General features: G+C 44.8%; 1 protein-coding gene across 1 annotated transcript in view; it reads left to right on the forward strand.

Moving 5' to 3' along the window:
- Nucleotides 1-1,051: 1,051 nt before the first annotated feature.
- inaE (inactivation no afterpotential E) overlaps nt 1,052-14,975 on the forward strand; it is a gene marked incomplete in the record, with an annotated part of 149,027 nt that continues 135,103 nt past the window's right edge. The window contains 1 exon segment of the mRNA XM_070082731.1: nt 1,052-1,333. Coding sequence (XP_069938832.1) covers nt 1,052-1,333 — 282 coding nt within the window.

Genomic DNA, 14,975 nt, shown 5'->3' on the forward strand with positions numbered 1-14,975 from the left:
TCCTATCCTCCAGTGTCATCAGGTCGATTTCCTACTATCCCGTTCGAAGAACCAATTCTGTGGAGAACTGGTTAAATAAGTATACTTTTTGCATGAAACCACATATAGCAATCGGTACTTATCTATTAATAGCATGATGTCCAGCAGCCTCTCCCTGGTCATGCCTTCGGGGTGCCGTTCCAGGTCCACTGTGGCTGTGGAGTAACAAGTTTGTTAGTCTTATAATTTGTCCCAGAGGAGAGTATATGTCAGCCTTTCATTATCATCTGAAATGCTTAGTGGTATCACTTGGTTTGGGCGTAAAGCCCACTAATTACGGCCTCGAATAGGACAGCCCTAATCTCACTGTGTCTGCCCAAGGACTGCAGTTCTTTATGGCGTTACAAATGAGATTAAGACTTACCTTGCTCGTGTAATGTGAGTTTATGGCATTGACAGCGCCATTAAGGCCGATATTGGTGACTTGATTGAAGGCTTGAGTGTCTAGGGTAATGTTACACTAATGTTTGCCACTAGTTCGGGAATGTTCGTTGCAATCACTCGCAAAACCAGTTGCACTTCACCATTCAGTACCATCATTTGTTCATAGTTTCGTGATATTATCCACAGCAGGGAGAACACAGAGACACAATAAACACTACGTGATTAGTTCTACCATGAATTTCCTGACTCATGAGGGAAGTAGTCTAACTTTCATATATATATATATATATATATATATATATATATATATATATATATATATATATATATATATATATATATATATATATATATATATATATATATATATATATGGAAAGATTATAAGGAGGTACCACCTCTAGAATTGTATTGGGGACCCTCATCCTCAGAGAAGACAATAAACGTACCTCAGGGAAAACTCAAGGTTCTGTACGGAGTTGTTTGAATATCTTCTTCTCCCACCATCCTCTATATTCTACATTCTATATTCTATGTGAACTTTATTTATAGGCAGAATACAGTGACAAAAAAAAACACAAACAATAGACCAAAGAATATGAATCTCCTCCAGCTCCTCCGAAGCCGGATGCGAGCCAAGTATGAAGCAAGCATTTCCCCTCTGGATGGCCACGCTGAGGCGCTGGAACATGAAAGGGGCTGCCCTGGGGTCCCTGGTGGTGTCAACGAGTCTGGAACGCAGTTCTTTAAGGAAACGTATGGTGTTTTTTTTCCCATGATCCGAAGGTCTGTGATCCCACTGGGACAAACTGATACTGTTGATCATGTTCCTGTATCCCTGTACTTGCTGATCTTGTACTCCTCCCTGTTGATCAGCAGCTCCTCCATGTCGCCCGACACTGTGATGGATGTAGGTGTCAGCCAGTGTGGACACATAGGTTTAGTCCCATGCTACGAGCATGCCGTTCTTCCAAGGATAGTTGGTGATCCCGTCGGGGCGATTTACGGGGTTTATATATATATATTTATATATATATATATATATATATATATATATATATATATATATATATATATATATATATATATATATATATATATAACCCCTTCTCCTGTATATACAGTGGTCCCTCAATAATCGACCGGCCTGAAAGTCGACCATTTCGGAAATCAACCGGTTTTTTCGACAAAATATTGACTCGGAAATTGACCGAAATTCGTTTATCGACCCGTCTCGACCCGTCGTCCCAGACGCGTATGCACGAGGTAAGCGGGCCTCGACCCGCCTCAGCCTTCCTTCTAAGCCAGTGTGCCATTGTTTACCAGTTAGTGGCGGTCCTCTCACGTGCTCCAGTGAAATATTTCATAATATTTCATTTATTTTAGTGCTTGCAAGTTATTTAAGTGCTAAATAAGCTACCATGGCTCCAAAGAAAGCTCCTAGTGCCAAACCTTTGGTAAAGAAGGTGAGAAATACCATTGAATTTAAGAAAAACATCATTGAACAATATGATAGTGGCGTACGTGTGGGCGAACTGGCGAGGATGTATAACAAAAATCATTCAACCATATCTTCCATCATAGCCATGAGAAAGGAAATCAAGGACGCTGTTGTTGCAAAGGGGGTAAATATGCTGACAAAAATGAGATCACCAGTACTGGAAGAGGTTGAGAAGTTATTATTGGTGTGGATAAATGAGAAACAATTAGCAGGAGACAGTCTTATGACCTCGATTATTTGTGAAAAGGCTAGGCAGTTGCATGAAGATTTGGTAAATAAATTGCCTGCAAATAGTGGTGAAGTGAGTGATTTTAAGGCCAGCAAAGGCTGGTTTGAGAGATTTAAGAAGCGTACTGGCATACACAGTGTGGTAAGGCATGGTGAGGCTGCCAGTTCGGACCACAAGGCGGCTGAAAAATATGTGCATGAATTCCAGGAGTACATAGAGGCTGAAGGACTGAAACCTGAACAAGTGTTCAATTGTGACGAAACAGGCCTCTTCTGGAAGAAAATGCTAAAGAGGACCTTCATTACACAAGAGGAAAAGTCAATGCCAGGACACAAGCCTATGAAAGACAGGCTGACGCTAATGTTCTGTGCTAATGCTAGTGGGGATTTCAAAGTGAAGCCGTTACTAGTGTACCATTCTGAAAATCCCAGAGCATTTAAGAAAAATAATGTTATGAAGAGTAAATTGTGTGTGTTTTGAAAATCTAATAATAAGGCATGGGTCACGAGGGAAATTTTTGTCGAGTGGTTCAACGAAGTGTTTGGCCCTAGTGTGAAGAATTACCTCCTGGAGAAGAAATTGGATCTCAAGTGCCTGCTAGTAATGGACAATGCACCTGCTCATCCACCAAACTTGGATGACCTAATTCTGAAGGAGTTTGGGTTCATCTCAGTAAAGTTCTTGCCCCCGAATACCACTCCTCTCCTCCAACCCATGGACCAGCAGGTCATTGCAAACTTTAAAAAACTGTAAACCAAAGCAATATTTGAAAGGTGCTTCAATGTGACCTCAGACACTCACTTGACCCTACGAGATTTTTGGAAAGAACATTTCAGTATTTTCCATTGTGTAAGCCTTATAGGTAAGGCTTGGGAGGGAGTGTCTACCAGGACTTTGAACTCTGCTTGGAGAAAATTGTGGCCAGATTGTGTCGACAAGAGGGATTTGGAAGGGTTTGGGGCTGACCCTGATGAGCCTATGTCAGTTTTGAACTCTAGTGTGGCACTGGGGAGTTCCATGGGGTTGGATGTGAGTTTGGAGGATGTGGAAGAGTTGGTGGAGGACCACAACGAAGAGCTAACCACTGAGGAGCTGCAAGAGCTTCAGCAGGAAGAACAACAGATCGCAGCTCAGAATCTTGCTGCAGAGGAGGAGGAAGAGAGATGGAAGAAGGTGCCTTCTTCAGAAATTAAGGAGATTTTTACTATGTGGGGTAAGATGGAAAGATTTATGGAGAAACATCACCCAGAGAAGGATGTTGCAAGCCATATCGGCAACTTGTACAGTGACAGAGTCTTGGCCCATTTTAGGGAAGTTTTAAAGAGACGCCAGAAACAGAGCTCTCTGCACAGTTATTTTGCGAGACAGGACTCCAGTGACTCTCAAGCTGGTCCTAGTGGCATTAAGAAACAGAGAAAAGAAGCAACCCCAGAAAAGCAAATGGTACCTGAGGTGTTGCTGGAAGGGGATTCCCCTTCCAAACTATAAACAATCCACTCTCTCCTCCTCCTCCAGTCTCCCATACACTAAGAAGAATCTCCAATAAAGGCAAGTGTTATGCTGTTAATGTTTCATTCATCATTTCCCATTGTATTGTTTATGTACTACATGAATATTTCATGTAAAAATTTTTTTTGTTTTAATACTTCTGGGTGTCAGCAACGGATTAATTGAATTTACATTATTTCTTATGGGGAAAATTGATTCGTAAATCGACCATTTCGATAATCGACCGGCTTCCAGGAACGGATTACCGTCGATAATCGAGGGACCACTTATTACTAAATTTAAAAGGAGAAACTTCAGTTTTTTCTTTTGGGCCACCCCACCTCAGTGGGATACGGCTGGTACGTTGAAAGAAGAAGATATATATATATATATATATATATATATATATATATATATATATATATATATATATATATATATATATATATATATATATATATATATATATATATATATATATATATATATATATATGTCGTGCCGAATAGGCAGAACTTGCGATCTTGGCTTAAATAGCATATAGAGCAAGCGAAAATTTGTGTATGCAATAATTTCGCCAAAATCATTCTGAACCTAACGAAAAAAATATATTTCACTGTGTTTGTTTAGTATTAAATTAATGTAAACAAATCTAAAATATATTTAGTTGGGTTAGGTTAAATTAAATTGTGCATGTTATAATCAGGTTAGGTAAGTTTTCTAAGTTCCTTTTGGTGCATAATTAAAAATTTCTACATTAACGTTAATGAAAAAATGTATCTTTAAACGTATAAGAGAAAATTTTGGAAAGGACTTAATTTTAAATGAGTTCTTGCTAATTGACCAGTTTTACATATTTGGCACGACATATATATATATATATATATATATATATATATATATATATATATATATATATATATATATATATATATATATATATATATATATATATATATATATATATATATATATATATATATATATATACACACACATATACATACGTATATATACATACAACAAGGAAACTTGCCACACACACACACACACACACACACACACCAGGATACCAGATCATGAGGAAAGATAGAAGGGGCAGGGGGGGAGGTGGGGTTGCTCTGCTCGTAAAAAACAGATGGAAATTCGAGAAAATGGAAGGAATAGATGAGACGGGAGAAAGAGACTACATAGCAGGTACACTTCAGTCTGGGGAACACAAAGTGGTCATTGCAGTGATGTATAATCCACCACAGAACTGCAGGAGGCCAAGAGAGGAATATGAAGAGAGCAACAGAGCAATGGTGGACACACTTGCTGAGGTGGCAAGAAGAGCTCACTCCAGCAGAGCAAAGTTGCTGGTTATGGGGGATTTCAACCACAGGGAGATTGACTGGGAAAACCTGGAGCCACATGGGGGTCCCGAAACATGGAGAGCCAGGATGACGTGGTGCTGGAAAACCTCATGCACCAACATGTTAAGGACACTACCAGAGTGAGAGGGGAGGATGAACCAGCAAGATTGGACCTTGTGTTCACCCTGGGCAGCTCAGACATTGAGGACATCAAGTATGAGAGTCCCCTAGGAGCTAGCGACCACGTGGTTCTGTGCTTTGAATACATAGTAGAGCTGCAAGTGGAGAGAATAACAGGAGTAGAATGGGAAAAGCCTGACTATAAAAGAGGGGACTACATAGGGTTGAAGAACTTCCTGCGGGAGGTCCAGTGGGACAGAGAACTGGCAGGAAAGCCAGTAAATGAAATGATGGAATATGTAACAACAAAATGCAAGGAGGCAGTGGAAAGGTTTATTCCCAAGGGCAACAGTAACAACGGGAAGACCAGAACAAGCCCCTGGTTTACCCGATGGTGTAAGGAGGCAAAAACAAAGTGCAATAGAGAATGGAAAAAGTACAGAAGGCAGAGAACACACGAAAATAGGGAGATCAGTCGCAGAGCCAGGAATGAGTACGCACAGGTAAGGAGGGAGGCCCAGCGACAGTATGAAAATGACATAGCATCGAGAATCAAGACTGACCCGAAACTGTTGTATAGCCACATCAGGAGGAAGACAACAGTCAAAGACCAGGTGATCAGATTAAGGACAGAAGGTGGAGAACTCACAAGAAATGATCAGGAGGTATGTGAGGAGCTGAACAGGAGATTTAAGGAAGTTTTTACAGTAGAGACAGGAAGGGCTGTGGGAAGACAGCACAGAAGGGAACATCAAGAGGGAATATACCAACAAGTGTTGGATGACATACGAACAACTGAGGAGGTGAAGAAGCTCTTAAGTGACCTTGACACCTCAAAGGCGATGGGACCGGACATCTCCCCATGGGTCCTTAGAGAAGGAGCAGAGATGCTGTGTGTGCCTCTAACCACAATCTTCAACACATCCCTTGAAACTGGGCAACTACCTGAGAAATAGAAGACAGCTAATGTAGTCCCCATATTTAAGAAAGGAAACAGAAACGAGGCATTAAACTACAGACCTGTGTCTCTGACATGTATTGTGTGCAAAGTCATGGAGAAGATTATCAGGAGGAGAGTGGTCGAACACCTGGAAAGGAACAAGATTATAAATGAAAACCAGCATGGGTTCATGGAAGGCAAATCTTGTATCACAAACCTCCTGGAGTTTTATGACAAGGTAACAGAAGTAAGACACGAGAGAGAGGGTTGGGTAGATTGCGTTTTCCTAGACTGCAGGAAGGCCTTTGACACAGTTCCCCACAAGAGATTAGTGCAGAAGCTGGAGGATCAGGCACACGTAAAAGGAAGGGCACTGCAATGGATAAAGGAATACCTGACAGGGAGGCAGCAACGAGTCATGGTACGTGAAGAGGTATCACAGTGGGCGCCTGTTACGAGCGGGGTCCCACAGGGGTCAGTTCTAGGACCAGTGCTATTTTTGATATATGTGAACGACATGATGGAAGGAATAGACTCTGAAGTGTCCCTGTTCGCAGATGACGTGAAGTTGATGAGAAGAATTAAATCGGACGAGGATGAGGCAGGACTGCAAAGAGACCTGGAGAGGCTGGACATGTGGTCCAGTAACTGGCTTCTCGAATTCAATCCAGCCAAATGCAAAGTCATGAAGATTGGGGAGGGGCAAAGAAGACCGAAGACAGAGTATAGGCTAGGTGGACAAAGAATACAGACCTCACTCAGGGAGAAAGACCTTGGGGTGACCATAACACCGAGCACATCACCGGAGGCACACATCAACCAAATAACCGCTGCAGCATACGGGCGCCTGGCAAACCTGAGAATAGCGTTCCGATACCTTAATAAGGAATCGTTCAAGACACTGTACACTGTGTATGTTAGGCCCATACTGGAGTATGCAGCACCAGTCTGGAACCCACACCTGGTCAAGCACGTCAAGAAGTTAGAGAAAGTACAAAGGTTTGCAACAAGGCTAGTCCCAGAGCTCAAGGGAATGTCGTACGAGGAAAGGTTAAGGGAAATCGGACTGACGACACTGGAGGACAGAAGGGTCAGGGGAGACATGATAACGACATACAAGATACTGCGGGGAATAGACAAGGTGGACAGAGATAGGATGTTCCAGAGAGGGGACACAGGGACAAGGGGTCACAACTGGAAGCTGAAGACTCAGACGAGTCACAGGGACGTTAGGAAGTATTTCTTCAGTCATAGAGTTGTCAGCAAGTGGAATAGCCTAGCAAGTGAAGTAGTGGAGGCAGGAACCATACATAGTTTTAAGAAGAGGTATGACAAAGCTCAGGAAGCAGAGAGAGAGAGAGGATCCAGTAGCGATCAGTGAAGAGGCGGGGCCAGGAGCTGAGTCTCGACCCCTGCAACCACAATTAGGTGAGTACAATTAGGTGAGTACACACACACACACGAGTAGACTCCGAAGTGTCCCTGTTTGCAGATGACGTGAAGTTGATGAGAAGAATTTATTCAATCGAAGACCAGGCAGAACTACAAAGGGATCTGGACAGGCTGCAGACCTGGTCTAGCAATTGGCTCCTGGAGTTCAACCAAACCAAGTGCAAAGTCATGAAGATTGGGGAAGGGCAAAGAAGACCGCAGACGGAATACAGTCTAGGGGGCCAGAGACTACAAACCTCACTCAAGGAAAAAGATCTTGGGGTGAGTATAACACCAGAGTATAACACATCTCCTGAAGCGCACATCAACCAAATAACTGCTGCAGCATATGGGCGCCTATCAAACCTCAGAACAGCATTCCGACATCTTAATAAGGAATCGTTCAGGACCCTGTACACCGTGTACGTTAGGCCCATATTGGAGTATGCGGCACCAGTTTGGAACCCACACCTAGCCAAGCACGTAAAGAAACTAGAGAAAGTGCAAAGGTTTGCAAGAAGACTAGTCCCACAGCTAAGAAGAATGTCCTACGAGGAGAGGTTAATGGAAATCAACCTGACGACACTGGAGGACAGGAGAGATAGGAGGGACATGATAACGACATGCAAAATACTGAGAGGAATTGACAAGATGGACGAAGACAGGATGTTCCAGAGATGGGACACAGCAACAAGGGGACACAGTTGGAAGTTGAAGACACAGATGAATCACAGGGATGTTAGGAAGTATTTCTTTAGCCAAAGGGTAGTCAGGAAGTGGAATAGTTTGGGAAGCGATGTAGTGGATGCAGGATCCATACATAGCTTTAAGCAGAGGTACGATAAAGCTCATGGTTCAGGGAGAGTGACCTAGTGGCGACCAGTGAAGAGGCGGGGCCAGGAGCTTGGACTCGACCCCTACAAATTCAACTAGGTGAGTACAACTAGGTGAGTACACACACACACACACACATACATGCACGTATATACAACAGGCCTAGTGTCTAATCGACATGTGCCTAGGACAAAATGGTAACTAACACACACACACACACAACGACATTATGGAAGGGTTAGACTCAGAAGTGTCCCTGTTCGCAGACGATGTGAAGTTAATGAAGAGAATTAAATCAGATGAGGACCAGGCAGGACTTCAAAGAGACCTGGACAGACTGGACACCTGGTCCAGCAACTGGCTTCTCGAATTTAATCCCGCCAAATGCAAAATCATGAAGATAGGGGAAGGGCACAGAAGACCACAGAGTATAGGCTAGGTGGCCAAAGACTGCAAACCTCACTCAAGGAGAAAGATCTCGGAGTGAGTATAACACCGAGCATGTCTCCGGAAGCACACATCAACCAGGTAACTGCTGCAGCATATGGGCGCCTGGCAAACCTGAGAACAGCGTTCCGATACCTTAATAAGGAATCGTTCAAGACACTGTACACCGTGTACGTCAGGCCCATACTGGAGTATGTAGCACCTGTTTGGAACCCGCACTTGATAAAGCACGTCAAGAAACTAGAGAAAGTGCAAAGGTTTGCGGGGCCAGGAGCTGTGTCTCGACCCCCTGCAACCACAATTAGGTGAGTACAATTAGGCGAGTACACTTTCTCTCTCTCCCTTCCTCAGCCAGCATACTCGTAGAAACTGATCGCGCACCCCCCTAACCCAGTCCTTCCCTCTCTCCCCCCTCCTGCTTTCTGTCTTTATCCCTCTCTCACTTTCTCTCTCTCTCTCTCTCTCTCTCTCTCTCTCTCTCTCTCTCTCTCTCTCTCTCTCTCTCTCTCTCTCTCTCTCTCTCTCTCTCTCTCTCTCTCCCCTAGTTTTTTCCCTCAACCCCATCCTCCCTCCTCTCTCTCCCTCTTTCTACCCTTTCTCTCTCTCCCTCTTATTCTCTCTCTCTCTTTCCTCTAACCTTCTCCCTCCTCCCCCCACACACCCTGGAAATTCATAAACTTCTCTCTGTGGCAAAATACATAAGCTTCTGTCTGTGGTAAGAAAAAAAATGGGTGGCGCAAGAGGGAGGAAAACCAGAGATCTGGTGGACAAACCTGGGAGGAAAGATTGGGAGTTAGAGCTCTAAAAAAAGGGAGGAAGAGTGAGGAAGGACGACAGAAGAGCTTGGCAAGATAATAGAGGAGAGGATAGCTGAAGAGTGCAGGAAGTGGGAAGTACAGGTCTTAGCAGCAGAAGCTAGGATACAGTGCTTAGAAGAAGAACTGAAAAACCTAAAACAGATTAGAGAGACAAATGATAATTCAGACAAGGGGATGGTAAGAAACAAAGGAGATATGCTGCACGCGAAGGCCCTATCAGACCCCCGTGGGGCCAGGGAAAAGAGGAGGAGCACACTAAGATCAAATGACAGGTCTGAAGACAACAAAGGTATGTTATATGCAGAAATTCTAACAACCAACTGCAGTAGCAAGGAACAGCTGATCATGAAAGACAGTTCACTGTGCATAGAGGCTTCAGCAAGGACAGGGATTGATGGCAAGAACATTCCACTGGAAGGAACTAAAACACCTCAGAGGATGCAAAGGGAGACTCAGTGGGAGGAGGAAAGGGAGAGGTCAGTTTTTGTCTATGGGCTTCAAGAAGCCGAAGGGGACACCTACGATGAAAAAAAAAACAGGAGGAGGAAAAAGCAATTGAAGGCATCATGAAAACAATAGGTGAGGGCGATATGATCCAGGTGACAAATTTTCGGAGAATTAGGTGGTTTGTGAGTGGAAGGAAATGGCCTGTCAAAGTCATTTTCAAGGAAGAATCAGCTCGAACCAGGATCCTGCAAGAGAAAGCACGACTGAGGGACAAACCAGGGTACCGGAGAGTATACCTCGATCGCAACAGAACATAAGAAGAAAGAACTGCACTGAAAGAGAGGGTACAGAGATGCAAGGAGGAACAAGAGGAAATGATGAAGATGAGCAGGACCCAGACACAGGAGGAAGGGCAAACACACCCCGCAAAAACTCCCGCAGAAGGACTCCAACCATGACAACCCCAATGCAGCTGAGCAATCTAAACCAAAACCCACACACTGTTCCCTCTGCCACCAACCCCCACATCACAAACTTCACCCCTACAGCTGCCCCCTATGGGCATTCTGACCCCACCCCCCTCATCACAAACTCCACCCACACCACAGTCCCCCATAGGCTCCCACCAGGGCTCCCACTCCCCCAACCACCAATATTCTTCCAGGACCACAGTTATGAAAAAGAAGCTGAAAGTTTGGTACACAAACGCAGACAGAATAACGAATAAATATGAGGAGTGGCACGAAAGAATCAGCGAGAAATCCCCAGACATCATAGCAGTCACAGAAACGAAACTCGCTGAGACAATAACAGACGCAATCTTCCCAACGGGATATCAGATCCTGAGGAAAGATAGGAGTAGAGGGGGAGGAGGGGTTGCACTGCTCATAAAAAAACGATGGGGATTTGAGGAAATGGAAGGTATGGACGTGATTGGAGAAAGGGACTACATAGTAGGTACAATTCAGTCTGGGGAACATAAAGTAGTCATTGGAGTGATGTATAACCCACCACAGAACTGCAGGAGGCCAAGAGAGGAGTACAAAGAAAACAACAGAGCGATGGTGGACACACTGGCTGATTTAGTAAGAAGAGCTCACTCGAGCAGAGCAAAGTTACTGGTAATGGGCGATTTCAACCATAGGGAGATCGACTGGGAAAACCTGGAGTCACATGGGGGTCCCAAAACATGGAGAGCCAAGATGATGGATGTGGTACTGGAAAACCCCATGCATCAACATGTCAGGGACACTACCAGAGAGAGAAGGGAGGATGAGCCAGCAAGACTGGACCTTGTGTTCACCCTGAGCAGTTCAGACATTGAGGACATCACTTACGAGAGGCCCCTTGGAGCTAGCGATCACTTGATTCTGAGTTTTGAATATATAGTAGAGTTACAAGTGGCGAGGGTAACAGGAATTGAATGGGTAAAGCCAAACTATAATAAGGGGGACTACACAGGTATGAGGAACTTCCTGCAAGAGGTTCAGCGGGACAGAGAACTGGTAGGAAAGTCAGTAAACGAGATGATGGAATATGTAACAACAAAATGCAAGGAGGCAGAGGAAAGGTTTGTTTCCAAGGGCAATAAAAATAATGGGAAGACCAAAGCAAGTCCTTGGTTTACCCGAAGGTGTAGGCAGGCAAAAACTAAGTGCACCAGAGAATGGGAAAGGTACAGGAGGCAAAGGACCCAGGAAAATAAGGAGATTAGTCGAAGAGCCAGAAACGAGTATGCACAGATAAGGAGGGAGGCCCAGCGACAGTACGAAAACGACATAGCATCGAAAGTAAAGTCTGACCCAAAACTGCTGTATAGCCACATTAGGAGGAAGACAACAGTCAAAGACCAGATGATCAGGCTGAGGAATGAAGGTGGGGAACTCACAAGAAACGATCAAGAGGTATGTGAGGAGCTCAACATAAGATTTAAGGAAGAATTTACAGTGGAGACAGGAAGGCCTCTGGGGGGTCAGAACAGAGGGGGACACCAGCGAGGAATATACCAACAAGTATTGGATGATATACATACAACTGAGGAGGAGGTGAAGAAGCTGCTAAGGGACATTGATATCTCAAAGGCAATGGGACCAGACAACATCTCCCCGTGGGTCCCTAGAGAGGGAGCAGATATGCTGTGTGTACCACTAACAAAGATTTTCAACACATCCATTGAAACTAGGCAACTACCTGAGGTATGGAAGATGGCAAATGTAGTCCCAATTTTTAGAAAAGGAGAGAGACATGAGGCATTAAACTATAGACCTGTGTCACTAACGTGTATAGTATGCAAAGTCATGGAGAACATCATCAGGAGGAGAGTGGTAGAACACCTGAAAAGAAACAAGTGTATAATCGACAACCAGCACGGTTTCAGGGAAGGAAAATCTAGTGTCACAAACCTACTGGAGTTTTATGACAAGGTGACAGAAGGAAGACAAGAGAGAGAGCGGTGGAGATACTGCATTTTCTTGGACTGCAAGAAGGCCTTCGACACAGTTCTTCACAAGATGTTACTGCAAAAGCTAGAGGATCAGGCACACATAACAGGAAAGGCACTGCAATGGATCAGAGAATACCTGAGAGGGAGTCATGGTACGTGACGAGGTGTCAGAGTGGGCGCCTGTGACAAGCGGGATTCCACAGGGGTCAGTCCTAGGACCTGTGCTGTTTTTGGTATATGTGAATGACATAACGGAAGGGATAGGCTCAGAAGTGTCCTTGTTTGCAGATGATGTGAAGTTAATGAGGAGAATCAAATCGATCGAGGATCAGGCAGTACTATAGAGACCTGGACAGGCTACAAGCCTGGTCCAACAACTGGCTCCTTGAATTTAATCCTGCCAAATGCAAAGTCATGAAGATTGGGGAAGGGCAAAGAAGACCGCAGACACAGTATTGTCTAGGTGGCCTCACTCAAGGAAAAAGATCTTGGGGTGAGAATAACACCGAGCACATCTCCTGAGGCGCACATCAATCAGATAACTGCTACAGCGTACGGGCGTCTGGCAAACCTAAGGATAGCGTTCTCATACCTCATTAAGGAATCGTTCAAGACTCTGTACACCATTTACGTCAGGCCCATATTGGAGCATGCAGCACCAGTTTGGAATCCACACCTGGTCAAGCACGTCAAGAAATTAGAGAAATTGTAAAGGTTTGCAACAAGACTAGTCCCAGAGCTAAGGGGATTGCCCTGCGAAGAAAGGTTAGGGGAAATCGGCCTGACGACACTGGAGGACAGGAGGGTCACGGAAGACATGATAACGACATATAAAATACTGCGCGGAACGGACAAGGTGGACAAAGACAGGATGTTCCAGAGATAGGACATAGAAACAAGAGGTCACCATTGGAAGTTGAAGACTCAGATGAATCAAAGGGATGTTAGGAAGTATTTCTTCAGTCACAGAGTTGTCAGGCCGTGGAATAGCCTAGAAAGTGACGTAGTGGAGGCGGGAACCATACATAGTTTTAAGGCGAGGTATGATAAAGTTCATGAAGCAGGGAGAGAGAGGACCTAGTAGCAATCAGTGAAAAGGCGGGGCCAGGAGCTATGACTCGGCCCCTGCAACCACAAATAGGTGAGTACAAATAAGTGACTATACACACACACACACACAGACACACACAGACACACACACACAGACAGACACACACAGACACACACACACAGACACACACACACACACAGACACACACACACACACACACACACACACACACACACACACACACACACACACACACACACACATACATACACACACACAGGGGGTGGGTTGATTGCATCTTCTTGGACTGCAAGAAGGCCTTTGACAAAGTTCCTCACAAGAGATTAGTGCAGAAGCTAGAGCATCAGGCGCATATAACAGGAAGGGCACTGCAATGGATCAGAGAATACCTGACAGGGAGGCAACAACGAGTCATGGTACGTAACGATGTATCACAGTGGGCACCTGTGACGAGCGGGGTCCCACAGGGGTCGGTCCTAGGACCAGTGCTATTTTTGGTATATGTGAACGACATGATGGAAGGATTAGACTCAGAAGTGTCCCTGTTTGCAGATGATGCGAAGTTAATGAGGAGAATTAAATCAGATGAGGACCAGGCAGGACTTCAAAGAGACCTGGACAGACTTGACACCTGGTCCAGCAAATGGCTTCTCGAATTTAATCCCGCCAAATGCAAAGTCTTCATATAAAGATAGGGGAAGGGCACAGAAGACCACAGACAGAGTATAGGCTAGGTGGCCAAAGACTGCAAACCTCACTCAAAGAGAGAGATCTTGGGGTGAGTATAACACCGAGCATGTCTCCGGAAGCACACATCAACCAGATAACTGCTGCAGCATATGGGCGCCTGGCAAACCTGAGAACAGCGTTCCGATACCTTAGTAAGGAATCGTTCAAGACACTGTACACCGTGTATGTCAGGCCCATACTGGAGTATGCAGCACCTGTTTGGAACCCGTACGTGATAAAGCACGTCAAGAAACTAGAGAAAGTACAAAGGTTTGCGACAAGGTTAGTCCCAGAGCTAAGGGGAATGTCCTATGAAGAAAGGTTAAGGGAAATCGGCCTGACGACACTGGAGGACAGGAGGGTCAGGGGAGACATGATAACGACATATAAAATATTGCGCAGAATAGACAAGGTGGACAAAGACAGGATGTTCCAGGGAGGGGACACAGAAACAAGAGGCCACAATTGGAAGTTGAAGACACAAATGAGTCAGAGAGATATTAGGAAGTATTTCTTCAGTCACAGAGTTGTCAGGCAGTGGAATAGCCTAGAAAATGACGTAGTGGAGGCAGGAACCATACACAGTTTTAAGACGAGGTTTGATAAAGCTCATGGAGTGGGGAGAGAGAGGGCCCAGTAGCAACCGGTGAAGAGGCGGGGCCAGGAGCTAAGACTCGACCCCTGCAACCACAAATAGG

Source organism: Cherax quadricarinatus, chromosome 8, assembly GCF_038502225.1.
Source record: "Cherax quadricarinatus isolate ZL_2023a chromosome 8, ASM3850222v1, whole genome shotgun sequence".
Taxonomy (NCBI): domain Eukaryota; kingdom Metazoa; phylum Arthropoda; class Malacostraca; order Decapoda; family Parastacidae; genus Cherax; species Cherax quadricarinatus.